Raw genomic sequence first — 26,403 nt, 5'->3', positions numbered from 1 at the left:
GCTTTGCTCTTGTAAAATGCACTGCCACAAAACACTGTGATGTTAACGTGACCATTGCTGCCCTCGCGGTGGTTATGGTCCATCTTTGAACTGACACCAGTGACAGTCATTGACCACAGCGGTGTTGTCGCTCAGATGCCCTTTAAAAAGGGAAAAAAGTGCTTTGAAAATGGGGTGCAGCGATGTGTATTAGGTTGTAAGTGTGAGGTTTAAATTATTCACACAATCTGTCCAGGAGCTCTATTTGTTCCTGGTAGTTCCATAGTGCCGATGTGTAAGTCACAAGGAAGGATCTCTACTGGAAACCAGAGCATGCCTTTGTATGTTTCCATTCCTGTGTGCAAATGCAAAAATAAAATCACCCTGCAACGTAAGGGTGTGCCTGCAATTGTGGTTGGACTGTGGGTTTCTGCTGGAGGTATGCGGGAATATGCGCAACTGCTAAACCCTCCTGGCTTGCCCAACAATGTGACAGTAAGAGGGGGATAGCCAGTGTTTGATCCCATCAGCCAACATCTGGCCCTCAGGAGGAGCTAAAGTTAGCGGCACATGCTGATGTCATTAGCGTAAAATTGGAGTTATATTCACAGAGCCATGACCCTCACAACATCCCAATACTGTGAAAGTAGGGGAGAGGGAGGATGAGAAGTGGATAAATAATATAAGGATTTCAGGATGAAGAGGGGAGAGGATGGATTATGCATCTGAGTGATTATGTAAGTGACTAATATTGATGTTCTTTAACGGTTGATGTTGAGCCAGACCTTTCATGTCAGGATATATATCTACTGCTAGAATGGGAAGTGAGAAAAGGACGAGTACGGGGTGGATCAAAGCTGTAACAAAGCTTGTTAGGATTTAATCAGTTCCACTCACCCAGAGCTGCTGGGCACATCTGTTCAATCAAGTCCCATCGCCATGGTGGGCTCCTGGCTCCAGAGATGGCTCCAGTACTGCCAACATGGTAGGCGACCATGTTTTGAGGACCACCACCTCATCAGAGACTTGTGGTTCTCGTGGGGTTTTCTTTGAAACCTCTCTGGCCCCGGATCTCCTCACTGATTTAATCAATACCATTAAACATGTGTTAATGATTAATAAATTGCTGTGGTCAGAATGCTTGAGTGTTGAGGCCACTCTGATATGATAATGTCTTTATTAGATGTGGGTTATTTAGCCCCTTGGGGAAGTCTTTCATTTGGTTTAGGCTTCCTGGTGATGTCATTGTTTTGAGACTGAACTCAATTGAGAAGAAGCCAATGAAGCAGAAGGCCTCTTACTAAACATTTAAACGGGCCTATTCTGAGTAATGACCGCTACACAGTATTGCAGTAACCATAGCATCCATATCAAGTCACTCTATTTGACCTGTGTTCTTTGTCTCCACTATAACGCATTTTGTTCAGTGTTGTACAGTGATGTAGGTCACCTCTGACCCCCTTGTCCTCATGATCCCAGCCACACCATACCTCCTCAGTGACTCTCCGGTCCCCTCTCGACCTTAATTTATCCATATCTGCGTGGCAGCATGTCCTATGCAAGTGACACGTGAAGGGTTTAGACACATGAGACTATTCATTTGTGCTTGGCTACCCAATCTCCGGCTGCTCTGATGGGTTTCAACTGAAGAGGCCAGGGGCCGGAGCAGGGGCCGCAGTGCATGATGCCTGTGATCTGCCATGGGAAACAGACACGGTTATGATGCCCTTGTGACCCAGGAGTGTGGGGATCGCACGGGTCAATGGGGGTTTCCCCCTTGTGGACACATTCAAGCTGTCATGAGTGTGAACGGAAAAGATTGGAAATCTGCTCAAAATGTGCATTCCAATCAAATTCCATTAGCTTATCATTACTGCCATTACCATCACCATCCTCACCAGGAACAGCATGGGATGTGAGTGTTCTGGTGCTTATCTGTGGAGAACAGTGTTATGCAATTTTACTCACAGTTTTGAGTATCTATGTCCCAGAGGCTCAAACTAAATACTAATATACATTTTTATTTATTTATTTTGAGTTATGTTTTTGGTCTTCTGCTTCCAGATTCAAATGCTTTTATCCAGCAGTTATTTAGCTGTTTAAATTAGAGGACTAGTTGGACTGGGTGTGGTTTGGTTTGAATTCATATTTATCTCAGAAGAGCCCCTTAGCAATGACTTTGTGAGTGTTTTTCTGATTGTGTTCACACATTGGATTCATAATATGTTGCTCTGCTCTCTCTCTCTCTCTCTCTCGCTCGCTCGCTGGTGCAGCGACTGTTTTCGTCTCCGTGTCAACCGTTACCGTGTGTGTAACGTTTATAATCTGGTCGCATAGAGACCGAGTAGTTAACTTCCTGCACTTGGAAACTGAGATTTCTAAAGTTCAGCTCGCCAATACTTTTAGCCATGCAAAGGACAATTAAAAAGAAGAGTTAGAACTCGCAATTGAATTCAAAGATAAGGTATGTCAAAAATGAAATAAGAAAACGTTGCGTAACGTCACTTGTTAATGTCATGGGGCTCAATCTGACTCGAACTATCGCAGCACAGCGTTGAGTTAACTGTTGTTACCGCTAACAGCTGACACTAGCGTCCGTCATTTGACAACAGCAGTTGGTTTAATTAGCGTCCACAGGTGACTCGGTACACGGTGGATGTTGTTAATTTCACATCAATTTATCTTTTACAAAATATAGCTATATAGCAGTTTTCATCCACATTGTGCGTTAGTCATAGTAACACATCATCAGTTCACTTACAGGACAAAGACGACCAAGTGACACAGGCAACAATTCATTTGTATTTATTAAGCAACAGTATGAATATAACATAAACAATGTTCTTTATAGACACCCATTAGTTTGAGGCAGCTAGTCCAGTGTCTACTGATTATTTTAAATGCAGCTAAACAGGATTAAATCCAGGCTTCATTGTTTGACATTAACGTTGCACATAACGGTTGTTTTATTCTGCTAGGTGATGGATAGGGAATGTTTTCCTGGTTTCGGTGTACCGGTGCCTCATCCCCCGGGCAAACCTCGAGCTTTAAGTCCCTGGTGCAAACTCCCTCCAATCAGAAAATACATTGTGAATAAACAGAGGGGCTTCTATTCGGAAGACATCACTACGTTCAAGTTCCAGGTAAAAGCACAGATGCTCATGCATGTGACTCCTTCATATTCTGACAGACATTTCATTGTGAAGCCCATGCAAGACACTGAGCTTCTGTTGAGTTCTGACCAAAAACCAAGAGACTGAATCTTCTTGTTTATTGATCAGTCCTGTACAGCGCCACCTGAGATCCAGCAGAGCTCACGGGTTCATTCCATCTCTGAGTTCATTGATCTCAACGCAACAAAAGGTGCGATGCTACTGTATTACATACATTTTTTTAGACATGTAAGTATTTCCAGTCATTATTTCTGATACGACAATATGTATTCAGAAGAGGAGCATATTGTGCTTTTCTAAAATACAACATTTTATAAAATATAAAATGTGTCCCTTTCTTTAGATACAACCTTCAAGACTCCAGATGACCAGTGGATCATTGACAGCCTAAACGATAAATATAGATCTACCTCACACGAATCACAAAATTCTTACTTCTGCCGAGGTGGAAATGCACCCAAGGTCCAGATAGCCTACCAAACCGTTCCTGGCCAGATCCCCCGCAAGTTAGCGATAGAGAGGTATGCATGCAGTGTTTGTGAGTACCATGTATGGCAGAAGAGGACGCATCATCTAGTGCTGTGGAGCTTTCCGTTACATTCCTGCATTTCTTGTAGTGAGGGTATTGCAGATACTAATGCCAAATTCACTGGTCATATGTGATTGAGTAAGGCAGTGAGCTTCTATCATGCAGCACATTAATTGTGATTTTCTCTTATTGTACATTAGCTGGTTTAGTTGGGTCCACATATTGGTTTATTTTAACTGCCTGTTAAGACTTATTTATACTGTTTTATATTGTTTTCTTGTAGACGTCGAAGGGAATATTTAAATTTAGACTTTGAACAGCTCCTGGCAGAAAAAGGCATTGACTCCAATCTCCTAATTCCAAGACATCGGAGCAATAGTGATGAGCATGTGACTACAACAGACAATCCTGTATCACCCTACCTTCCCCTGGAGGTAAGTCTTTTACTGCTGCAATCTTTTCTTTAGCATTTAGCCAACTGCCATTACATCCCATATTTTTGGGACACAGCAGCTCCCCACACTCATCTTTGCTGTGTTTGTCCTTTAGGTATTTGACAATGAGGAGTATGACTGCCGGACCCCAGATGAGTGGCTTGCCCTGGGCAATGCTGAACAATCACTTGATCAAAAACCCGTTCCTGCAAAAGCCCTGCTGCCTACAGATGACCAGATTGCCTCCGGTAAAATGTCCTCAGGAATATACTGTGTGAACAGAGATAGACACTATTTTCTGTTCTTGGGTGATTACTCTCTTCTCTCTCTTTTGAAGTGGACCCAAAAAGCTCCTCCCATGGGTACAGCTGGCATTTGGTTGGGGTTCTTGACTACAGTAAGGAGAAATGCCAGTACCTGGTACAGAAAGTTCTCCAAAACAGCAAGTTGACAGATGAAGAAGGAAATCACACTCTAAATAAGGAACACAAAAAGAGCAGATCTCCTGGTTGGATTTTAAGTCTTGGCACTATAATGACACAGTATCATCTCATGATTTCATCTGGTCTCTGTTGGTCTTGTTGATCATGTATGTATACCTTTTATCTCCCTCCTTTTTTTATAGAAGTAAACGCTATGATAGCAGGCACTAAGTTCTGGGTTCCCAGGATCAGATTGATGTTCAGTGCTGAGGACCCACAAGTCTTTGTGGAACGGATCCAGTTTGCCCTGCGCTATCGGGAGAACACAGAAGCCTTGCTTCTCTACCACTTGTCTGTGGACTGCATGCCCTTCTGGAGTGGAACACCATCTATTGATACCCACAGCCTCCAGCGTATCAAAAGATGCGCCCTTTCAACGCCTGGGCTCAGGCTGAAAATGTGAGTAATGTCAGAGAATATTACATGCTGTCATTGTCTCCTTCTTCAGAACGATCTGTTTTATAATAGATCCCACTGAGTTGAAATGTAAACTAAATAACAGGGTGTATAAAGAGAATATTATGTGTGCAGTCTGGAGAAGTGTACAGAGGATCTGGAGAAGGAGGTCAAACTGGACTATGAGTGTACAATGAACCGCATGATCCTTGACAAAGTAGTGATGAGCCACCCAGAGGAGTTTTCCCACATCACCCTGCCACAGAAGGATCTTGAGTATGTTCCGCAAAAAGGTAAGACAGTTTGCTTTGTATACATTTGTTTGAGTCAACGAGGTTAAGAGTAACGAAATGTATTACCATCCAAAACCTGGCATTCACCCTCAGAATCTAAACACTGGTTTGTTTTATCTATGTACAGGGCGTGTTCCAGTTCCTTGCTTTCCCTATAAGGAGAACAAAGCTGCTTTTGTCTTCCGTTCCATGCTAACAAAGCCAGAGGTGATCTCTGCATTATATGATGTACGGTCTGAGTGCAACAAAGTAGCAACTATGAGGCTGTTCAATTTCACCTCAACCAAGCCACTACAACTGCACGAGTTTGAAGTCATCCAATCTCAAATACATACTCAGGTATTGTAGCGTTGGGGTAGCTTTTTCTTCTGCATACCGGGCTTCAAAGTAGCTTTTATTTCTTTTAAATAAGAATTTGAATGTATTGTTTAATCACTGAAGACGTAGCATCCAAATTTATTAGCGCTAAAATAATGGGTCATCTGGGCAATTGCAGCGTATTGTTGGTCAAACCATTTGTAAAAGATTAACAGCAACAACTCTTATTTTAAATCATATGATACTGGTAAAAAAAAAAGCCTCTACAAATCCCATTCATTCAAATATAACCATGGATAAATTTTTGTTGCTGATGTGGATCACCAGAAAGAGATACCATGCAGATAAAGAAGACACCTGAAAATCACATGACTAAAGAAGCTTGAAATCTTTTCCTCCCTCTCCAGATAAGCTTGTTTCTTAGGAAGGCATGGATTTCCACGATAAGCAACAGCATCCATTCCAACCTGGATAATTGTGGTAACGGCACGTACAATGTGAACGAGTCTCGCTGGGACATATACAAGTTTTCCAAGCTGTACAGACTGATGGCTGTGGTGCACTTACACATGCGGGACTCCCTGCGCTTCCTCGTGCAGAATTCGCTGGTCAACTTGACTCAGCTGCTGTTAAACGCTTGCCACAGTGTGCTGACATGTCCTCAGGACCTGGCCTGGGGGGACGACCTTATCACTAGCCCCTACAAGTAGGACAGCATGCAGTTGCACACATGGGCACACATTCATTCATGTAAACATCTTCACAAACTTTTTGTGCTTCATGCATCTGTGTTTTCTTATGCTGTTCTTATATCTTCGAGTCAGTTATACATTATATACTCAGTATTTATATATTATATTATACATATACATTATATACTTACTGTCCTAAATATTTAGTATTGTGTTTGTAATATTACTCTATTCTCTACAACTAGGCCAAAAAAGAACCCTCTATTCCCGGTGGACTTGGTTCTGAATCAGACTGGGGTGCATTACAGTCCTCCACTGGAGGATTTTGAGACATCTATAGTCAACCTGTTTGATAAGGCCATTCTGGCCACATACAACGTACCGCAGCCTGATGAGGTAAAATAAAATCTGTAATCACCTGAATTACAGAGCATTAACTGAAATAAAGAAATGCAATGTAAAACGTGTTCATTATAGTTTCCTCTGTCCATGGATGATGATAATGACTCTAAGGGTCAATGATTTAACGGTTCCTCTCTTGTCCTTGCCAGTTTGTGATGCAGAAGTTGTTCATCAGTGGCAATCCGGTGCTCAATTCAGTGAAGCTTTTGGATCCAGAGGTAGCCGAGCTGCGAGAGAAGGTCCGCAATGCTCTGATACAAGCTGCCATACCTCTCGGGGCTTATGCTGCTGAATACGAGAAACACTTAGAGTTACACAACTTGGACATAGAGACCCTGCTCAAGTAAGTCTGTTCAAAAATGATGTATCCTTCTCCCGCGAGGTTAAGGCTCAGTCATATTTATGGTCCGTACAGCATGCTTTTCTCATCAAATGGAGTCACTATTTTAATCTTCTCTGCCAGATCTCATACACATGCAGAACAGACATCTCAAGAGCTGAAGAAAGAGATGGAACAAAATCTCAAAGACAAGGAAAGGCTCGAGCACTCTCTTCCATCCTCCATTGTCATTGGTCCATTTATTGTCTGTGTAGAGGCTGTACGTCAGGCTCTCTCTAACAAAAAAAAGGCTTTAGCCAATGCAATGCTGGACCACTTTACTCTGAAGCTACACAAACAGATTGATAATGTAAGTCATTTGTATGTATGTATGTATGTATATATGTATACATGCATTCAAGTGTTTTGATAATGCATTTCTTTTCCGCAAGATCTACGTTTACTTCAGTTTAAAAGTGGCCTTTTCCTACCTTTTTAGCTTTGATTATACGTTTTTGTCTTGTATGTGCGTAGGCATGTGAAGAGTGCAGCAGAATGAGTAGAAAGCTATGTGAAAGGGTCAACAGCATTGAGGAACTGGCTGAAAAGACGGAGTGGATAAAGCAAATCCCGGAACAGCTCAAGAGTTACAAGGTGCACATGCATGGACTGGCTATTTCTGTTATATGTCATATGAAGGGTTGCTTTGTCGATAAATCTGATGATAATCTGTCCACAACAGGAAGATATTGGCAAGATCCTGCCAGACTATGAGGTAACAGAAGAAGTTTGCCACTGTCTTTCAAATGAGGATTTTGATAAAAAGTAAGTGTAAAATCATCATGCTAGTGTTCTAATTTATACGCTCATTTTGGGGTGATAAGTGATTTTGCTGGGTTCGTAGTGATTTGAGGGAATAGAGGAAACTGTGGAGTTATTGCAGTGATTGCTTTAGTTACAAATCCCTGCAGGTGGACAGCTATTGGATGGCCTCAAAGGATAATCAGCCAGATGGAAGCAGTAGCCGTCCAGCATGCTGAGGACAAGGAGCGCTTCTGTAAGATCCATCTGGTTAACCAGTACGAATTTGAGAAACACCTAAACTCTCTAGAGGTCAGTTGATCCTTTTTGTTCAACAGTAATTGAACTCACAGCCTTGTTTGGACTTACAGTTGTCCCCCTTGATGATTTCTACTTTTTCAGATGTCTTCTTTTCTGTCAGTAGTCTCTAAAATAATCCGCTGTAGACAGGTCTTAGTTTATTCTGTCTTAATGTTAGAATTTTTAGGGTCACTCAAAGTAAATTGATATTATTTGGTTCTAACTCCCCACAACTGTGTTTATAGATGCTGGTTGCTGGGTTTGCATGTCATGCAAACGTGGATCATGCCCATGAGGTTGCCAACGAGATGAGGCGTACAAGCAAGCAACTTAAGGAGTGTCAGACAATGGCTCAAACCTACAACGCCAGAGAACGACTGTTTGGTATTCCTCTCACTAATGTAAGTGAAAGAGAATCCATCAAATGATGTCTAAATACATTTTGCCAGAATATTCCCCCCTATATATATGTTAATATATGTAAATATATGTACATATATATATTTATATGTAGATGTATGCATATATGTATATATATATATATAAATATGTATATATGTATGTGTATATCTATATATGTATATATATGTATATATATGTCTGTATATGTATGTATGTATGTATTGTAATATACAGCAACATTTAACTAATAAACTTTCAACTAGTATTCATAGATGTCAGTACATATAGTACATCAAGTATTTGTCGTACTTTTTATGACAATGAAATGTAAATGTGTATTACAGTATGATCGGCTGCAGAAGCTTGTAAAGGACTTCCAGCCTTTTAAAGATCTATGGACCACCACCTCTGATTGGCTTCTTTGGCATGAGAGCTGGCTCAATGACCCACTGTCCTCCATAGACCCTGAGCAGCTTGAGCACACTGTTACAAATGCCTACAAGACCATGCACAAATGTATTGAACAGTTCAAGGACCGTCCTGGTAGGTGACACATCTGTCACCATTCAAACTTGACAAAGTGAAGTGTGATCGTTAATATGTCTGACGTGTTCTTTTCTTGTCGCTTTCTTTGTCTTACACAACGTCAGGGTGCCAGATGGTGGCATCTGGAATCCACAGCAAGATTGAGGACTTCCATCCTTCCATTCGTCTGATTCAGGGCCTGAATAACCCGGGGATGAGAAGCCGACACTGGGAGATGCTTTCAAAACGCATTCAGATGAAAGTCATGCCTGAAGCACACCTGACCTTATCTCGCTGCCTGGAGCTTGGTCTACAGAACCACGTGGACGACATAGCTCATGTGTCTCAGGTGGCTGAGAAAGAGTACACCGTTGAACAGGTACCCTTTGAACAGGATTCATACTCTAAATACAGTGTTTTATGAAGTGTTAAGGTAGTACTAGGATGTGTAATGTATGGAGTGACCCTATGGAAAGTTTGGACAGAATTCGGGAAGCAAAATCAAATTGGTGGCTGCTACTTTTTTCGACACCTTCTGACTCAGGCCCTGGATAAGATGGAAGAAGAGTGGTCGGAAGTAGTCTTTGATGTCTTGCCCTACAAGGAGACAGGCACCTACATATTGAAGAGCCCAGATGAAGCATTGCAGTTGCTGAATGACCACATTATCATGATGCAAAGCATGTCCTTCTCTCCATTCAAAAAAAACTTTGAGGGCCGTATCAACACCTGGGAGAGCAAGCTCAGGATGACTCAAGTACACACACACACACACACACACACACACACACACACACACACACACACACACACAGATACTTATAGTATTGTGTTTTTAACATTGTTTTGCAGTGTCTTATGTTGTGCTACTGCCCTCTTCTGGTGCTTGCAGGATGTGCTTGAGGAGTGGCTGACATTCCAGCGTTCCTGGCTCTACTTGGAGCCCATCTTCAGCTCTGATGATATCAACCAGCAGCTGCCTGTGCAAGGAAAAATATTCCAGCTCATGGATAAAATATGGAGGGAAATCATAAAAAGCGCCTTTAATAATCGAAAGGTCAGCGCTTCCATAATACGTCATATTAAAACCCTTGTGTCAATTTGTAATTTTAGATTATTATTATTTTGCCTGTGTTATGGCAAATAGCATACATTTTGACAAGAGTGTGTTTTATTTATTTGTTTTAACTTAGAAATTTTGAAGTTCAACCTCATTTCCATAAAAAGTCTATAATAAACTTGATGCAGAGACTCAGGCCTATGGACAAAAATGTTCCCTATGAAACCCATTATAACCAAAAATTTGTATCCAATGGCCATTACAGCATAAACATGCATTCTATCATATCTTCAAAATGGTTTTACTATTTTCCACCATATTGAGGCATTGTTTCATGTTTGCCCTAGTGGTATGCTATTTCTCTGGTTTCCTGCACAAAAAATAAAAATGCATCAAAGTCAATGATCACTGACTTATCTCAGACTTTGAAAATATCCCCTCGCATTTAGTATAAAGAAAATAGTTTCCATACTAAAATATGTCTTGTAATTTGAAAGGTTAAATGAATGAAAATGAATTAATTGCATTTATGGTCAGGACTGATGTTGGTTAAAAGATTAAATTGGTAAAAGTGGTAAATCATTTTCAAATATAATTTTATGGCAGATTTCTTGATGCAGACATTATAGCAACTTTTTTATAGTGAGGCACAAGGGTTAAAGGACAAAGGTTTTGTTCTTATACAGTGATACAACTTAATTGTTGTAAACTGTTAATATGGGTTTCTGCATTTTTCTCTAGGTGATTGAGCTGTGTCCAGATGCTCATCTACTACACAAACTCAAAAGGTGCAACACACATTTGGAACCGCTGCAGAAGGGTCTCAGTGAGTACTTGGACACAAAACGAGCATCCTTCCCCAGGTAAGCCTTGCTGAAAGTGTCCTGAGATTCCCCTGGCTCTCAATTGCCAGTGGTGTTAATAACAAAGTTATGAGATGATTCCACGTACCATACCCCTGGAAATTATGTCATTTTTTCATACGATAATAACAATCACAAACAAAACTTGCTTTGGTTGCTATAAATGTAGGTAGCTTTGACACCAAAAGGAAAACAAGCAAATGCCTTCAAAAAGTAAATGCTAATTTATCAACAATCATATATTTGTGGACGATTTGGGGCCAGAAATGAGTTTCCATGCTAAACATCGAAACCCTTTTGATTACTCAGACTTAGGACTATGTAATGATCAGTGGATATTTGTCCTTTTAGGTTTTACTTCCTGTCAGATGATGAGCTCCTGGAGATTCTGTCCCAGACCAAAGATCCTACTGCTGTACAACCGCACTTGCGCAAATGTTTTGAGAACATCGCATGGGTTTGTTGTTTCTTTACAATTACTCTGCTCATATATTACTGAAAATATAAACATGCATACCACATACGACTGAGACTTCTGTTGGTTCTCAGCTTCAATTCCAGCCAGATCTACAGATCACACATATGTACTCTGGAGAAGGGGAGGAGGTGAAGCTGTCACTGCCAGTGTGGCCTACTGGAAATGTGGAGGACTGGCTCAGGGTGGTCGAGAAATCTATGAAGACCACACTGAGGGATAACATTGACCGCTCACTCCAAGTCTATCCGGAGGTCTGCGACCCTAACTCTCACTTTGATGTGTATTCCAATCTTCTATTGCTTATTTGTACAATTACAAATCATATTTAAATTGTCCATTTTTTGTACCACCTGTGTGTGCTCTTCTGACACCTCAGCAACCTCGTGTAGAGTGGGTGTTATCATGGCCTGGTCAAGTGGTGATAGCTGGCTGTCAGGTCTTCTGGACTGCTGAGGTGTCTGAGGCCTTGGAGCAGGGAGACTTGTCCAACCGCCTTTATCCCCAAATACAGAAACAGGTGTGGAATATGGGGCCAATATTCAAACTTAAAACTCTATAATATTTGAAAAATATACACGTTCTATAATGTGGCGATCACATTTACACTGAACATTGAGCACACTACAGTGCACTGATCACTACATTCTTAAGACTTCCCCTTTTGTTTCTGAAGCTGGGCGACTTGGTGCAGCTGGTGAGAGGACGTCTGTCTAAGATGCAACGAGCTGTGCTGTCTGCCCTTATCGTCATAGAGGTCCATGCTAAGGATGTTGCGGCTAAACTGGTGGAGCAGGATGTCTCGAGCATCAATGACTTTGAGTGGATCAGCCAGCTCAGGTTATCAGTTTGTTTTGATCTGTCATTTTTTTTGCTTTTCAGTTCAGTCTCATTTTGACGTTGGAGTTCACTGTATTCTATCATTGCAATTAATTGTGTGCAGAATACGTTTGATACTGATCTGATACTGTTTGTAGATATTACTGGGCAAAAGATGACTTGTACATCCGCGCAGTGAATGCAGAGTTTTTGTATGGATACGAGTACCTTGGTAACTCTGGACGTCTGGTCATCACCCCACTCACTGACAGGTAGTTGTTAAGTCTTAGGTTGTCGACGCTGTTTTTTTTCCCCCGAATGTCATTTAATCGTTTGAATACACTACCCCCGGCCTCTTTCAGATGCTACCTGACCCTAACAGGAGCGCTACACCTGACGTTTGGAGGAGCTTTTGCAGGTCCAGCAGGGACAGGAAAGACAGAAACCACTAAAGATCTGGGAAAGGCTCTGGCTATCCAGACACTTGTTTTCAACTGCTCTGATCAGCTGGACTTCATTGCTATGGGCAAGTTTCTCAAAGGACTGGCCAGGTGAGAGGCCATTACAAAAGTGTAATAGAATGTCTGCTGTTAAATATCTTCTTCAGTCACGTTCATGTTTTGTCCATCTTCCTTTTCGCAGCTCTGGGGCCTGGGCATGCTTTGATGAGTTGAATCGCATTGATGTGGAAGTGCTGTCTGTGGTGGCACAACAGATCACCACTATACAACAGGCCCAACAGCAAAGGGTGAGAAGAAGTTAATTCAATAGAAATACATGTGCTAGTACATACTGTAGTTATACACAGAGTAGTTGAGTTGTACAAATACTATGCCTTAGTCCAGTGAGTATTTCAATTTTGTGTATACATGTTGTACTTTATTTCTACTGCATTTTAAGAAAGAACAAATGTGCTTTAGTAAATATGACATTCATTTTATTTCATTAATTGAGTTGAAGAAACGTTCACGTCCTGGAGCAATTACAGAGACATGGAAGCATTACAGTTTACAGTAGTATTATGAAAAAACGATTTTTGCAGAGACCAACTGCAGCAATGTGCTTTTTACATAATTAAAGTCAATTATATCAATCATTAAAATTCTGAAAGTGACTAATCTTGCTGCAAATTTACTTTTCATTGAGTCCTTTCCCATTATGAAGTTGTAAAATATATATATATTGTTTTTATTTAAGTAAAGAATATGATTTTTTTCACCACCACTGCATTCCACCCAAAAAGAAGCATATGTAGTAGCATGAATTTCTAAGATCTAATTGTGTGTATGTTGTGTTTTTAGGCAGAGCGGTTTGTGTTTGAGGGGACAGAGATCCCTCTTGTCCCTTCTTGCGCTGTATTCATCACTATGACTCCTGGTTATGCTGGACGAAAGGAACTGCCTGACAATCTCAAGGTTTGATATGATGATTTCATTTTAAATAACTGTATAACACCGAGGATAAGCAGATGGAGCTTAACAAAGGAGATTATATCTTCTACAGGCACTGTTTCGTCCTGTGGCCATGATGGTGCCTGACTATGCTATGATAGCTGAGACCTCCTTATACTCATTTGGCTTCAGTGATGCCAAAGTCCTCTCCAAGAAGATCACCAGCACTTTCAAGCTCTCCTCTGAGCAGCTTAGCTCTCAGGTATTGTATGGATTCAGAGGAGCTCAGACATGACATTTACATTTCTATGTAAGTACAATATTTGTCCAGGGAAGTGGGTGTACAGACGATTGAAAAAGCTAGTTAAACTGTCGTGTATATATTGTGATAGACATTACTTTTTTAAACTTTAACACTTTGTATTAAAATATTGGTATACAACACATAGTTAATACATCCCTGAGTGGATCGAGAGATGTTTGCATATGTGTGTGTGTGTGTATAAGAATAACAAAGATATGAAGACGTGTTTACTTTTGCTCTTGTTTATGTAGGATCATTATGACTTTGGTATGAGAGCTGTGAAGACTATGATCTCAGCTGCTGGAAACCTGAAGAGAGAAAATCCCGACATGAATGAGGTTAGAAAAGTTTCTTTTGTTCATGATGGAAATAAAGTAAAGGAAAATATGACGCAAATTTCAAATCAAGCTTTGTCAAATTAATATCATTCTTCTGCAATCTTGCTGTCTCCCAGGAGTTGATCTGTCTTCGAGCCATTCAAGATGTGAATGTGCCAAAGTTTTTACAGGACGACCTGAAGCTCTTCAACGGTATTGTGTGCGACCTTTTCCCTAAAACAAAACAGGAGCCAATCAACTATGGAACACTCGAAGAGTCCATGCGTAATGTCTGCACCAAGAAGAACCTCAAAGATGTGGATGGTTAGTGTTTCTTGAAGTACATAAAATATGTTTGTTTTTTTTAGATATGCAGGTACTTGTGTTTTTAGGATGAGCAGATGACAGTCTTGTGGTTATTGCAGGGTATATAAATAAGTGTATTCAGCTGTATGAGACCACTGTGATGAGACATGGCCTGATGTTGGTTGGACCCTCTGGATCAGGCAAAACCAAGGTAAGCCTTTAACTTGTCAAGATGTTGTTTACAGTTGTATTCACAGTTATCCAACGTAGACAATTATTTTTGTTCGGCAGTGCAAAGACGTGCATGTAAGCATTACTGTCGTGTGTTTTAGTGTTATGAGCTACTAGGTGAGGCAATAACAGCTCTGAAGGGCCAGCCCTCTGTGAGTGGGGGTGTGTATGAGGCGGTTCAGATGTATGTCCTCAACCCCAAGTCCATCACCATGGGACAGCTCTACGGGGAGTATGACCTGCTCACACACGAGTGGTAAGTGATGCTTTGTTTTACGCAAACTACAGAACAACCAAAAAAAACAGCCAGACTTATACTATACACAAACACTTTTTCTCCACCCCTACAGGACGGATGGTATCCTCTCATCTGTTATCCGTAGAGGAGCAGCATCCATGGACAATGAGATAAAGTGGTACATGTTTGATGGGCCAGTGGATGCTGTATGGATTGAGAACATGAACACTGTGCTGGATGACAACAAACAACTGTGCCTTAGCTCTGGGGAAATAATCAAGCTCACTGATGTAAGGTTAAGTCTTCATTTTTGTGCCTGTGTTTTCCTCTGTCCCATGTGCATTCAGACATTCTGTGTTTTCCCCTTCCAGGTAATGACCATGATGTTTGAGGTGCAAGACCTGGCGGTGGCATCTCCAGCTACAGTGTCTCGCTGTGGTATGGTCTACCTGGAGCCCAGTATCCTGGGCCTCATCCCTTTTACAGAGTGTTGGCTGAGGCGAGTCCCTAAAGCCCTGAAACCGTTCACAGAGCAGCTCGACTCCCTGTTTGCCAGGTTCCTACAGGTGAGAGATAACTGAAAGACACCACCAGGGAATCTTAAAGCTTTTCATTATAGTAGATAATGATTGTATAAAGAATGCGCTGCCTTTGTTTTTGTTTTTCTGTACTTTTAACAGGACTCTGTCACATTTGTACGCACATCAGTAAAGGAGGTCATCCCCTCTCTGGACAGCAACCTAACCTGCAGTCTGCTTAAACTTATGGACTGCTTCTTCAATCCTTACGCCATTACAGAGGTGTGTGCTGCTTTTCTTTGTTAGTGTAGCCCCCATGAAATGAATATACATGGATTTCTGTGCAAATATGATGTATAATATATAATACTCGTAGGAGTTCGAGCTTTGTAAGGTAAATATTTAGTGCTTTAGAGAAGCTGTACAAGCTACTTCAAAACCCAAGGTTTTGAGCTACTTTAAAAACTGCAATGGTATTTGAATGAATGTATAATTATCATAATCATCTGTATGATACGGAAGCCCCGCAAGGCAAGTGAGAAAGAAAATATTGGTGAAATATTTTCTAAGTCTCATCCAAACGGTGTTCTCTCTTGTGCTTATGACTTAAGAACAGATGGAAAAAAATGAAAAACTTTACCTGACAAAACTTTTTTTGCCACCTGTTCTAAAGTCATAAACTCAGGAGAGAAAACAATTTACATGAGACTTAGAAAATGGATCAACAGATTTTTTTTCTCGCTTGCCCCACCAATCCTTTATTGTCTTGTAGGATGAGAGGCCACCACCCCAAAAGAAATTGGAGCGTCTGAAGGAGCTGATTGAGCCCTGGTTCTTTTTCTCTCTGGTGTGGAGTGTCGGAGCCACAGGAGACGCAGCAAGCTGTAAGCACTTCAGTGCCTGGCTCAAGAACAAGATGGCAGAGGAAAAGGTCATATCAGCTTCTTCACTTTAGCATCCCCATACCAAAATAATTCTAATGTAATTTCTATTGACAGCTGGATTATTTCTTGACGTTGGTATATTTTGATTAACGTAAACGTATTTGTCCTTCAGGTTCAGTTATACTTTCCAGAGGAGGGACTGGTGTACGACTACAGACTGGATGATGCAGGGATTAGTAACTTTGAAGATGATAAAGAAGACGAGGAAAGAAAAGTAAACTGATACCAATATTTCATGCAATCAAGACCATCAGATGCGTTTTAGCTTTTCTCTCAATCATCGTTTTGCCTGTACTTTAGGTCCAGTGGGTCAGCTGGATGAAATACGCAAAGAGTGTTGTGATCACCCAAGAGACAAACTATGCTGACATCATCATTCCCACTGCTGACACAGTGAGAATGTCTTTCCTCATGGATATGCTTTTGACCAATAAGAAACCAGTGAGTACTTCGATTGTAGTTGAACTTCACACATCTGTCTACAAATGTCTGTAATTGTTATAAAATAACCTGTCAGCATAAACTGTGAACATTTTATGCTGAAGCACTTATTCAGAATCCAATAATAAACGCTTTACATTTAAATGCTTCCATTGCCTTGGAAAGGCACCAGTAGACATGATTTATATTTGTGTGTGTGTGTGTGTGTGTGTGTGTGTGTGTGTGTGTGTGTGTGTGTGTGTGTGTGTGTGTGTGTGTGTGTGTGTGTGTGTGTGATCCAGGTGCTCTGTATTGGGCCAACTGGTACAGGAAAGACCCTGACCATGTCAGACAAGCTGCTGAAGAACATGCCTGCTGAATACATCACACACTTCCTCATGTTCTCTGCCCTCACCTCAGCCAACCAGACTCAAGATTATATTGACAGTAAGCTAGACAAAAGGTATGCCTGCTCTACTGTACTTTGTCAATCCAACTACACATAATTTACAACACAACAATGTATTTTTGACCAATGATTCATGTGCCTTTGTGTCAGGCGGAAAGGTGTGTTTGGACCTCCATTAGGGAAGCACTTCATCTTTTTCATTGATGACCTAAACATGCCCATGTTGGAGACCTATGGCGCACAGCCTCCCATTGAACTGCTGAGGCAGTGGATGGACCATGGAGGCTGGTATGACAGGAAACAGATAGGTGGGAATACTGGAGTTTTTTTCCCCTTTTTCCCACCCTGAGCTTTTGATATTCAATGTTGACCCTTTATTGTCCTTTTGCACTAATAGTACATTGCTCTAGAGTGTGTCTTCATGCCTAAAATATTTATTGTTACTGTTTAAATACATAGATTTGAGTTTTGTTATTTCCGCTTTTAAGAAATATGAAAAGTCTCATTAGATTGAGCTTCTCTCTTGTTTTCCTTTCCTTTCTAAACAGGGACATTCAAGCACTTGGTGGACATCAATTTTGCCTGTGCCATGGGACCCCCAGGTGGAGGCCGGAGCCCCATCACCCAGCGCTTCACACGCCACTTCAACTTCTTGTCCTTCACTGAAATGGAAGATGCCAGCAAGAAACAGATTTTCTCCACCATTCTGGGCAGTTGGATGGGTGAGTCGGGTCTGCTAAACGTGCAGAGGGTAGAGAATACTTACATAAGCTTGTGAAAAAGAAAAACTAACAATAGTGTGTAAAATGTGTCATTTTATTCACAGCGCATTTACACATGTTGTTGACCAAATCAAAATCTTACAGTTAATAGATTTTCACATGAATTTAATGTTTTCAATTATTTCACCTCTCTCTACCCTGCTATCTTTCATCAGGACCTGTGCCAGTAATCCAGCCGCTGAATGAGCCTCTTGTAGACGCTACTATCAGAGTCTACTCCACCATTACCTCCCAGCTCCTCCCAACTCCAGCCAAGTCCCATTACAACTTTAACCTCCGAGACCTGTCCAAAGTCTTCCAGGGCATCCTGATGGCTGAGGCTGTAATGATAGAGGTAGTCAGATGCAAGACAATCAAATTAATGTGTCCTAATCAGATTACTATTATGAAATATATTGTTAGAATATTCTTTCAGGTTCAGTCACTTGATCCATTTAGTACTTACAAATTCAATTTGTACAGTACAGTGTATGCGTTATACATATTATTGATGCCCAAGAATAATACATTTTAACTAAAGTGAAATGTTAGAAGGATTGAAAGTACATCTCACTACAGCCAGTATAAAAGTAGTGTGACTTTGGCGATTTTAGGACAAATTGCAGCTGCTGCAGCTGTGGTATCACGAAAGCTGTCGGGTTTTCCGAGATCGCCTGGTGTGTGCTGAGGACAGGGACTGGTTCAACAGGATCCTAAAGGACTGCATTCAGGAGTTTGACTGCAGCTTTGAAGAGGCTGTAACCTGCCAACCTGTTTTGTATGGAGATTTCATGAATCCTGGAGATGATCACAAGGTCTACACACTCATAGAAGACAAGGAAAAGGTGAGTGGTGGAAACCAGTGCTGGAAGTATTTAAGGTATGTTTTTATTTTGATTAACAGCTGGTCAGTTGGTTTATGGGGAGTAACATTGTACTTAATTGTGAGGTTGCTTCGTTTCTCTGTGCCCCACACATCAATCTTTTATTTTCCATTCTACAGCATAAGGGAATGTATATTTTTCCAAAATGCTTGATTTTCTTTTACCTATTTATTATATAATTTAGTTGGTGAAAGTGATGGATGAGTACATGGAAGACTACAACCAGATCAGTACCACCAAGATGAAGCTGGTGCTCTTCATGGATGCCATTGAGCATGTGTGCCGCATTAGCCGCATCCTACGCCAGCCTCTGGGCAATGCCCTGCTGCTTGGAGTGGTTGGGAGCGGGCGTCAGTCACTCACCAAGCTGGCCTCATATATGTGAGATTCCTACACTGTAATTCCCATGCCAACGGGCTGAGTACAGCTCTCTTGAAACAGAAGGATTTTGATAATTTTGTGTTACTGCTGCACACCTTTTTCCAAAGAATACAGACATTTTTGGATTGGTGTCCCAATTTATGGGCAGCTTTTTACATTTACTTTTAGAAAACTATAAACATCATAGTGACACATGAGATAGATACAGCAATATGTAACAATCAACATTTAGTTACTTTTGTTTTATACCAAAGTTGCATTATTTATTGATTACTGAGTAAAGGTTCAGGCACAAATATTTTTATTTATTTTTAAAAGGGAAATTCTTTTAAGATCATTCAACCAAAAGTATACACAATTTACTGTTAATGTCCTAAAACATGCAGGAACATCTTGTGGCCCAGTCCTCATAGTGTGTTTGTCCACATTCAGGTCACACTGTGAGTGTTTCCAGATTGAGCTGTCAAAGAACTACAGTCAGACAGAGTGGAGAGAAGATATTAAAAGCATCATGCTGAAGGCCGGCCTTGAGAACCAGCAGATCACCTTCCTTTTTGTAGACACACAGGTAATAACTCTAATCACCTGCTACAGTATACTGCAAGTTTGTGGTAGTTTATTAACATCACTATCATACAGTCATAGTACATACTGTAATGGAATTTTGTGGTAGTAATGCTGTTGCACTGTTTTCAATCTATTTAGTCATTCAAATTAAATGAGAGCTTAAAGTAAAATGCAACATGTAGAGTATACAATGCAGCATTTTACTCATCATTACCTTTGTGTTAATCTCCCAGATTAAGAATGAGTCCTTCCTGGAGGATATCAACAATATTTTGAACTCTGGGGATGTTCCCAACCTGTATACAACAGACGAGCAGGAGCGCATCCTGACAGCCATGAAGCCAGTGGTGCAAGACCTGGGCCAACAGCCAACCAAAGCCAACCTCATGGCTGCCTACATCAGGAGGGTCTGCAGCAACATCCACACTGTACTCTGCATGAGGTTGTACAAAGTTTTGATCGCTTGGTCAAAAGCAAATGAAAAAAAGTGGATGAATTCATCTTTGTTCTTCTTATACCCATCCATGTTCTCTCCCTTTCTGCTACACTCCCTTTCACTTCTTCCTCTGCAGTCCTATCGGTGAGGTGTTTCGTGCACGACTGAGGCAGTTTCCCTCACTGGTGACGTGTTGCACCATAGACTGGTTCAGTGCCTGGCCAGAGGAGGCTCTGCATGCTGTGGCCACATCCTTTCTTGATGAGCTGCCTGAGCTAGAAGCCAGCCCCACAGCCATGAAGGGACTGGTGAGGATGCTCTCTGTGTGTGTGTGTGTGTGTGTGTGTGTGTGTGTGTGTGTGTGTGTGTGTGTGTGTGTGTGTGTGTGTGTGTGTGTGTGTCTCAGTGGGCTTTATTGATATGAAGGTTGTAGGATAGTACCATACATTGAAAAATATAATTTCAGAATTTCCATAATTTAAATAAAAATACATAGGAACAAACTTAACCTCACCACAATACAAAATGTGTCAACAAGCTTTTTCATTTAAAATTTCTGTCTCATTGGCTAATTGGTTGTCACACTGAGCCCTAGTCTGTGTGTCTTGTCTCTTACAATGAGAACAAAGACATAAGATAGCATATAGATAAGATGAGGGCATGTGGGTGAAAACAACTTGAAACTTGCTTGAGAAAGGCTATCAAACACAGTCAACATATACAAGTCCAATGTTATTGTCAAATTGTGTGGTAATGCAGTTCGATCAGGAGCGATCAACATGCAGCAGATTAACTGCCATTTAATAAGGATACAGGATCATTTTCTCTCAAATGCATTTTTATACCTTGGTTGAATAAATAGAAATTACTGGCCACCTTAAAAGAAAAGGAAATATGTAAAAAAAAAACTGGAATCAAAAATCTAAGATACTGAAACACCTTTTCATTAAACAAAGTCTCTCCCTAATTGATTTTCTTCTCCAGACATTGATGTGTGTAAAGATCCACCAGATGGTAGCTAGGAAGTGTGAACATTACCTGGCTGAGCTTTCTCGACACAACTATGTCACACCCAAAAGCTACCTGGAACTGCTCAAAATCTTCTCAGATCTCATCGGACGCAAGAAGCAAGAACTGAGCGGTGCGCGACAGCGCATGAAGACTGGCCTGGACAAGGCAAGACACTGAACTGGCAAAATAAACATGTCAGGAATTAAATTTGTAATTTGTGTACATATGCCGCTTAATTAGCAATCTTATCTGATTACCTGCTGTTCTGTGATTCTTCAGCTTCTTAGCACAGCGGAGGATGTGAGTAAGATGCAGGAGGAGCTGGAGACGATGAGGCCTCTTTTGGAGGGTGGCATCGCCACTTTGCAAGCCAAGTACCAGGGCAGTGTGGCTAAGAAAGATGAACTGGACAACAAGTATCAACTGTGTGAGGCCCGCCTCGTTCGAGCAGACAAGGTCAGAAGGAGGGAGAAGATGGGATAAGACTTGATCCCCGCGGGGATATGATGTTCTGTTCTTAAATGGCAAGGACAAAGAAAATGCAGTGTAATATTTTCTAATGACAATAAAAAAAATCCTAATTTTCAGTTTATCTCAACATATTTAACTTTGTTAATATTGATCATTTTATGATGATGACGCATTTGTTTTCTCCAGCTTATTAATGGACTGGCAGACGAGAATGTGCGTTGGAAGGAAACAATGCAACATCTGGATGACTTGGTCAATAATGTGGCAGGCGATGTACTCCTATCTGCAGGATACGTAGCATACCTGGGGCCCTTCACTGTAAGTGGGTTGTATTTCAGTTTGTGTATGAGTGTGTACATCTTTTGTTGTTGTTTTGTGTTTCTTTGTTGGCATTACGCATCTCTCTGTGGTTTTGTGTCTCTTTGTGATCATTTTGTGTCTCTTCGTAGTTATTTTGGTGTTTTTGTATTTTTCATTCCGTGCTTATTTTAACCTTTATTGTAGTTGTGTGGATGCTGTTTGTCTCTTTGTGATTTGAGTATTTTTTAAGGTTAGTCATAGTGTGCCACTGTTTTTCTGTCTGTTCCTAGGGAGAGTACAGGGCAGCCATATCAGAGGAGTGGCTGCATTGTTTCAAAGAGCTAAGTGTTCCACACACTGACGAACCCAACATGATCAACACCATAGGAGATCCAGTCAAGATCCGCTCCTGGCAGGTCAGAACCATCCTGTCATCAGCTGGCATTCAGGGCCTAAGCCTTTTAACATTTTGATTGTAATTAGTCAGACCATCAGACTGAATCAGTTTTAGATTCTAATCATAAGTCATCATACGTTATCATTTCTATGTGCGTAGATATCAGGTTTGCCCAAGGATAACCTATCAGTGGAGAATGGTGTGATTGCCCAGTACTCTCTGCGCTGGCCTTTATTCATTGATCCCCAGGGACAAGCCAACACATGGATCAAAAAGATGGTGAGAAATCTGTGTGCTGATCTGAACTGCAGAGGGTGCCAGTGAGACAAAACTGTATGAAAAGTAGCTTTATCAAGATCTGAATTTATTCCTTCACAGGTGCAGGTGCTCAATACGTTGTTAAACTAGGTTCAGTACATACAGGTGTACCTGCTTTGGCTCTGTGGCAACCAGTGGGTGTACTGTATTTAATCCACTGTTCATTCATACTTGTTTCCTGTTGTCACTTAGGAGCAGAACAATGGATTGGAGGTTATGAAGCTAAGTGACTGGGACTTCCTGCGTAGTCTGGAGAACGCCATTAGATTTGGTAAACCCTGCCTCTTGGAGAATATAGGAGAGGAGTTAGATCCTGCTCTAGAACCTGTCTTGTTGCAACAGGTGAATACACACACACACACACACACACACACACACACACACACACACACACATACACACACACACACACACACAAACATTGATTACAAATGAAAATCCCTTGTAATGTATGGCAGTGTTATATGCAAATATCTACCACATACTGGTCTGCTTAAGTCACATTTTTCTGCCCTCAGACATTTAAGCAGCAAGGTAGCACAATGCTGAAGCTCGGGGATTCAGTCATCTTTTACCATGAAGACTTCAAGATGTACATCACCACTAAGCTGCCTAACCCACACTACTCTCCAGAGGTCTCCACCAAAGTCACCCTCATTAACTTCACCCTGTCACCCAGGTAACATGCCTTTAACAGATAAAAGCAAAATTATTTTTCATTCATTTTAAAAAAACTTTCAGTTATGATCACACTTTACTCAGCTCCTTCAACATGTAGATCTGACAGAACGGTTGTTGTCTTAATTGGCCCAGCATCCAAAATACACAGGCTGTGTATTTATTGAATATAATTAATATAATTTAAAAACAATGGTAATGCAAGATTGTCTATTTGTCTTTCAGTCTCATCTGTTTGTTAATTGTTATTATTCTGCAATCTACAAGTCAAAATCAAATTGTTAGCTAAGGATTTTAGGGTTTACATTACATTACATTACAGTCATTTAGCAGACACTTTTATCCAAAGCGACTTACAATTCAGTATCTATCTACACACCGTAGATGCAGCTACGGGAGCAACTGGGGTTAAGTGTCTTGCTCAAGGACACATTGACATGAGACTAGTAGAGCAGGAGCCGGGGATCGAACCACCGACCCTCTGATTGAAAGGCGGCCCTGCTCTCCACTTAGCCATGGTCACCCCTTTATTAAAAAACTGTTTGCAACCATGTGATAGAAAATCAATATTTTTTTCAGAATCAAATCTAGGGTATGAACTTCTAACAGTTATGTATTGGTCTTATGATCTGTGTTTGTGTAAATGTGTGTTTCCAGTGGTCTCGAGGACCAGTTGCTGGTCCAGGTGGTGGCTGAGGAGCGTCCAGACCTGGAGGAGGCTAAGAACCAGCTGATCATCAGCAACGCGAAGATGAAGCAGGAGCTAAAAGAAATTGAAGATGAAATTCTGTTCCGACTCAGCTCCACAGAAGGAAACCCTGTGGACAATGAGGAGCTCATCCAAGTGTTGGGGGCTTCCAAGATCAAAGCTGGAGAGATCAAGGTAAAATAGTGGGAGAGCTATTACCTCTAATATCGTATATGACCTACCTTGGAAGGGTTTTTCTACCTTCAGACCTTATATATGATACAAAGGCGATTTGTCATCAAACTGACAAGCTACTATTGTTGGTTTTACTGGTAGGCCAAAGTGATGGTGGCGGAGAAGACAGAGCAAGACATTGACACCATCCGTCTGGAGTATGTGCCGGTGGCTGTGCGTGCTCAGATCCTCTTCTCCTGTGTGTCGAACCTGTCCAGTGTTGACCCCATGTACCAGTACTCACTGGACTGGTTCCTTGGCATCTTCATGGCTGGCATTGCCAATTCTAAGAGAGCAGGTAGAAAGAAATTCCATAGCATTGAAACCAGATGAAGGGATGTTTCTCTGCTTCCACTGATTTTCTTTTCTTGATATGTTTCTCACAGACACTGTGGAGAAGAGAATCGCCAACATCAATGAATGTTTCACCTTCAGCCTGTACAGCAATGTATGCCGCAGCTTGTTTGAGAAGCACAAACTCATGTTTGCCTTTCTCCTCTGCGCTCGCATCATGATGAATGAGAACAAAATTGATATGGTGAGAAACAGGGGAGTTTGCACAGACTCCTTCCCCATTTTAATTTCCTGTAGGAACTCATACAAATACATAAAATTGAGTTAATCCAGGTACATTTAATGAATCTGTGTTGTGTTTCTGTGGCAGACTGACTGGCGCTACCTGCTTTCTGGAGGGATGCCTGTCCAAGAGCTGACCAACCCGTCAGTGAGTTGGCTGTCGGAGCGCACCTGGCAGGACATCCTGGGCCTCAGCGCTCTGGAAAACTTCAACAACCTGGCAGAGAGCTTCAGCGAACATCTGCAGGGTTTCAAGAGAATTTTTGACAGCAAACAGCCACACAGGCACGCATAGATAAATACTACGCTGACAAACGCACACTTGTTTCCTTAATTTGAACTGTGCAGAAGCTGTCAATATCTAACAAGGTGTGCATGTGGGTTTGTTTACCTCTAGGGAGCCTTTCCCTGGAGAATGGGACACAAAACTGGACTCATTCCAGAAGCTGTTGGTCCTGCGCTGTCTGAGGGCTGACTGTCTTGTTCAAGGCCTGCAGGACTTTGTCTCTGCTCAGCTGGGACAACGCTTCATTGAGCCTCAGGTAGCATCACTCTCCGACCTCTTGCCTTAATGTTGATATTAAAACCAATATGTCTTATCTCTCTGACAGTGGCTTAGATGTGTGGTAATATTAACATGGCAATGATGGTTCCATTTGTTTTGGCTGGGTCTGCATCAGTGCAAACATTGGTTAATGTTTGGAGTACGGTATTAACTCTGCAAACTTCACCTGGAAATCATTTCCGGTTGTTTGCTCTTCAGTATGCCACAGCGTTGTTTATGGCTTGTTGTTCCTTCTCTCTCCATCTTTCCACAGACGTCAGACCTGTCCGTGGTATTCAAGGCGTCGTCCCCCTCCACTCCCCTCATCTTTGTCCTGTCCCCTGGGACTGACCCTGCTGCTGACCTCTACAAGTTTGCTGATGTCATGCAGTTCTCCAAGAAAATGAGTGCCATATCTCTGGGCCAGGGCCAGGTCAGGGTCACGGGGGGTGCCTGGGAATTATCTCTCACTCTCTCTTTCGTACAGTCTCTCTGACCCTGGGGAGAGGCACTGTACAACACTTTCTCACAGAACCAGGCCATTCTCATTTGTCTTGTTAAGAATGGCCACCTATGTGCTAATTGTTTCTCTATTTATGGCCATAGGCCGGGACAATGTACAAGACTACTTTGACAGATGTTAGATTACAGGACACCATAAGTAAGCTCAAAGAATAACCATAAAAATCTCATGTGTAGGTTTTAGGATAAATGCAGACTCATCATCCACAAACCTGAAATCTAGTAGCTGGCCAAACATTTCTCCCAGCAACACACTACCCCTGTGGCTGTTCAATAGGTGTTAGTGTGTGTTTAT

General features: G+C 41.5%; 1 protein-coding gene across 1 annotated transcript in view; it reads left to right on the top strand.

Moving 5' to 3' along the window:
- The first annotated feature begins 2,960 nt into the window (after nt 1–2,960).
- dnah1 (dynein, axonemal, heavy chain 1) overlaps nt 2,961–26,403 on the top strand; it is a 28,784-nt gene continuing 5,341 nt past the window's right edge. Inside the window, exons 1-63 of the mRNA XM_068720370.1 lie at nt 2,961–3,122; nt 3,261–3,342; nt 3,496–3,673; nt 3,965–4,115; nt 4,231–4,363; nt 4,453–4,623; nt 4,741–4,996; nt 5,129–5,286; nt 5,414–5,625; nt 6,012–6,310; nt 6,542–6,692; nt 6,848–7,041; nt 7,162–7,387; nt 7,552–7,671; nt 7,760–7,842; nt 7,989–8,130; nt 8,364–8,519; nt 8,865–9,063; nt 9,171–9,424; nt 9,590–9,802; nt 9,938–10,102; nt 10,847–10,968; nt 11,320–11,425; nt 11,518–11,697; nt 11,823–11,963; nt 12,120–12,283; nt 12,421–12,534; nt 12,625–12,813; nt 12,905–13,010; nt 13,564–13,677; nt 13,766–13,915; nt 14,209–14,295; nt 14,412–14,598; nt 14,700–14,791; nt 14,913–15,067; nt 15,162–15,339; nt 15,421–15,615; nt 15,730–15,849; nt 16,340–16,498; nt 16,624–16,725; nt 16,812–16,952; nt 17,234–17,394; nt 17,491–17,648; nt 17,889–18,071; nt 18,278–18,456; nt 18,716–18,946; nt 19,170–19,366; nt 19,799–19,934; nt 20,167–20,375; nt 20,506–20,677; nt 21,354–21,545; nt 21,660–21,836; nt 22,038–22,169; nt 22,442–22,567; nt 22,708–22,827; nt 23,059–23,208; nt 23,385–23,545; nt 24,202–24,427; nt 24,569–24,764; nt 24,853–25,004; nt 25,131–25,327; nt 25,440–25,584; nt 25,861–26,019. Of these exons, the coding sequence (XP_068576471.1) occupies nt 2,961–3,122; nt 3,261–3,342; nt 3,496–3,673; nt 3,965–4,115; nt 4,231–4,363; nt 4,453–4,623; nt 4,741–4,996; nt 5,129–5,286; nt 5,414–5,625; nt 6,012–6,310; nt 6,542–6,692; nt 6,848–7,041; nt 7,162–7,387; nt 7,552–7,671; nt 7,760–7,842; nt 7,989–8,130; nt 8,364–8,519; nt 8,865–9,063; nt 9,171–9,424; nt 9,590–9,802; nt 9,938–10,102; nt 10,847–10,968; nt 11,320–11,425; nt 11,518–11,697; nt 11,823–11,963; nt 12,120–12,283; nt 12,421–12,534; nt 12,625–12,813; nt 12,905–13,010; nt 13,564–13,677; nt 13,766–13,915; nt 14,209–14,295; nt 14,412–14,598; nt 14,700–14,791; nt 14,913–15,067; nt 15,162–15,339; nt 15,421–15,615; nt 15,730–15,849; nt 16,340–16,498; nt 16,624–16,725; nt 16,812–16,952; nt 17,234–17,394; nt 17,491–17,648; nt 17,889–18,071; nt 18,278–18,456; nt 18,716–18,946; nt 19,170–19,366; nt 19,799–19,934; nt 20,167–20,375; nt 20,506–20,677; nt 21,354–21,545; nt 21,660–21,836; nt 22,038–22,169; nt 22,442–22,567; nt 22,708–22,827; nt 23,059–23,208; nt 23,385–23,545; nt 24,202–24,427; nt 24,569–24,764; nt 24,853–25,004; nt 25,131–25,327; nt 25,440–25,584; nt 25,861–26,019 (10,266 nt within the window). The remainder of the gene's footprint in view (nt 3,123–3,260; nt 3,343–3,495; nt 3,674–3,964; nt 4,116–4,230; nt 4,364–4,452; nt 4,624–4,740; nt 4,997–5,128; nt 5,287–5,413; nt 5,626–6,011; nt 6,311–6,541; nt 6,693–6,847; nt 7,042–7,161; nt 7,388–7,551; nt 7,672–7,759; nt 7,843–7,988; nt 8,131–8,363; nt 8,520–8,864; nt 9,064–9,170; nt 9,425–9,589; nt 9,803–9,937; nt 10,103–10,846; nt 10,969–11,319; nt 11,426–11,517; nt 11,698–11,822; nt 11,964–12,119; nt 12,284–12,420; nt 12,535–12,624; nt 12,814–12,904; nt 13,011–13,563; nt 13,678–13,765; nt 13,916–14,208; nt 14,296–14,411; nt 14,599–14,699; nt 14,792–14,912; nt 15,068–15,161; nt 15,340–15,420; nt 15,616–15,729; nt 15,850–16,339; nt 16,499–16,623; nt 16,726–16,811; nt 16,953–17,233; nt 17,395–17,490; nt 17,649–17,888; nt 18,072–18,277; nt 18,457–18,715; nt 18,947–19,169; nt 19,367–19,798; nt 19,935–20,166; nt 20,376–20,505; nt 20,678–21,353; nt 21,546–21,659; nt 21,837–22,037; nt 22,170–22,441; nt 22,568–22,707; nt 22,828–23,058; nt 23,209–23,384; nt 23,546–24,201; nt 24,428–24,568; nt 24,765–24,852; nt 25,005–25,130; nt 25,328–25,439; nt 25,585–25,860; nt 26,020–26,403) is intronic.

The sequence above is a fragment of the Cebidichthys violaceus genome, unplaced genomic scaffold, assembly GCF_023349555.1.
Source record: "Cebidichthys violaceus isolate CVI_PGR_0920_01 unplaced genomic scaffold, fCebVio1.0.p SCAF_25, whole genome shotgun sequence".
Classification (NCBI taxonomy): domain Eukaryota; kingdom Metazoa; phylum Chordata; class Actinopteri; order Perciformes; family Stichaeidae; genus Cebidichthys; species Cebidichthys violaceus.
This window is presented reverse-complemented; position numbering and strand designations above follow the sequence as displayed.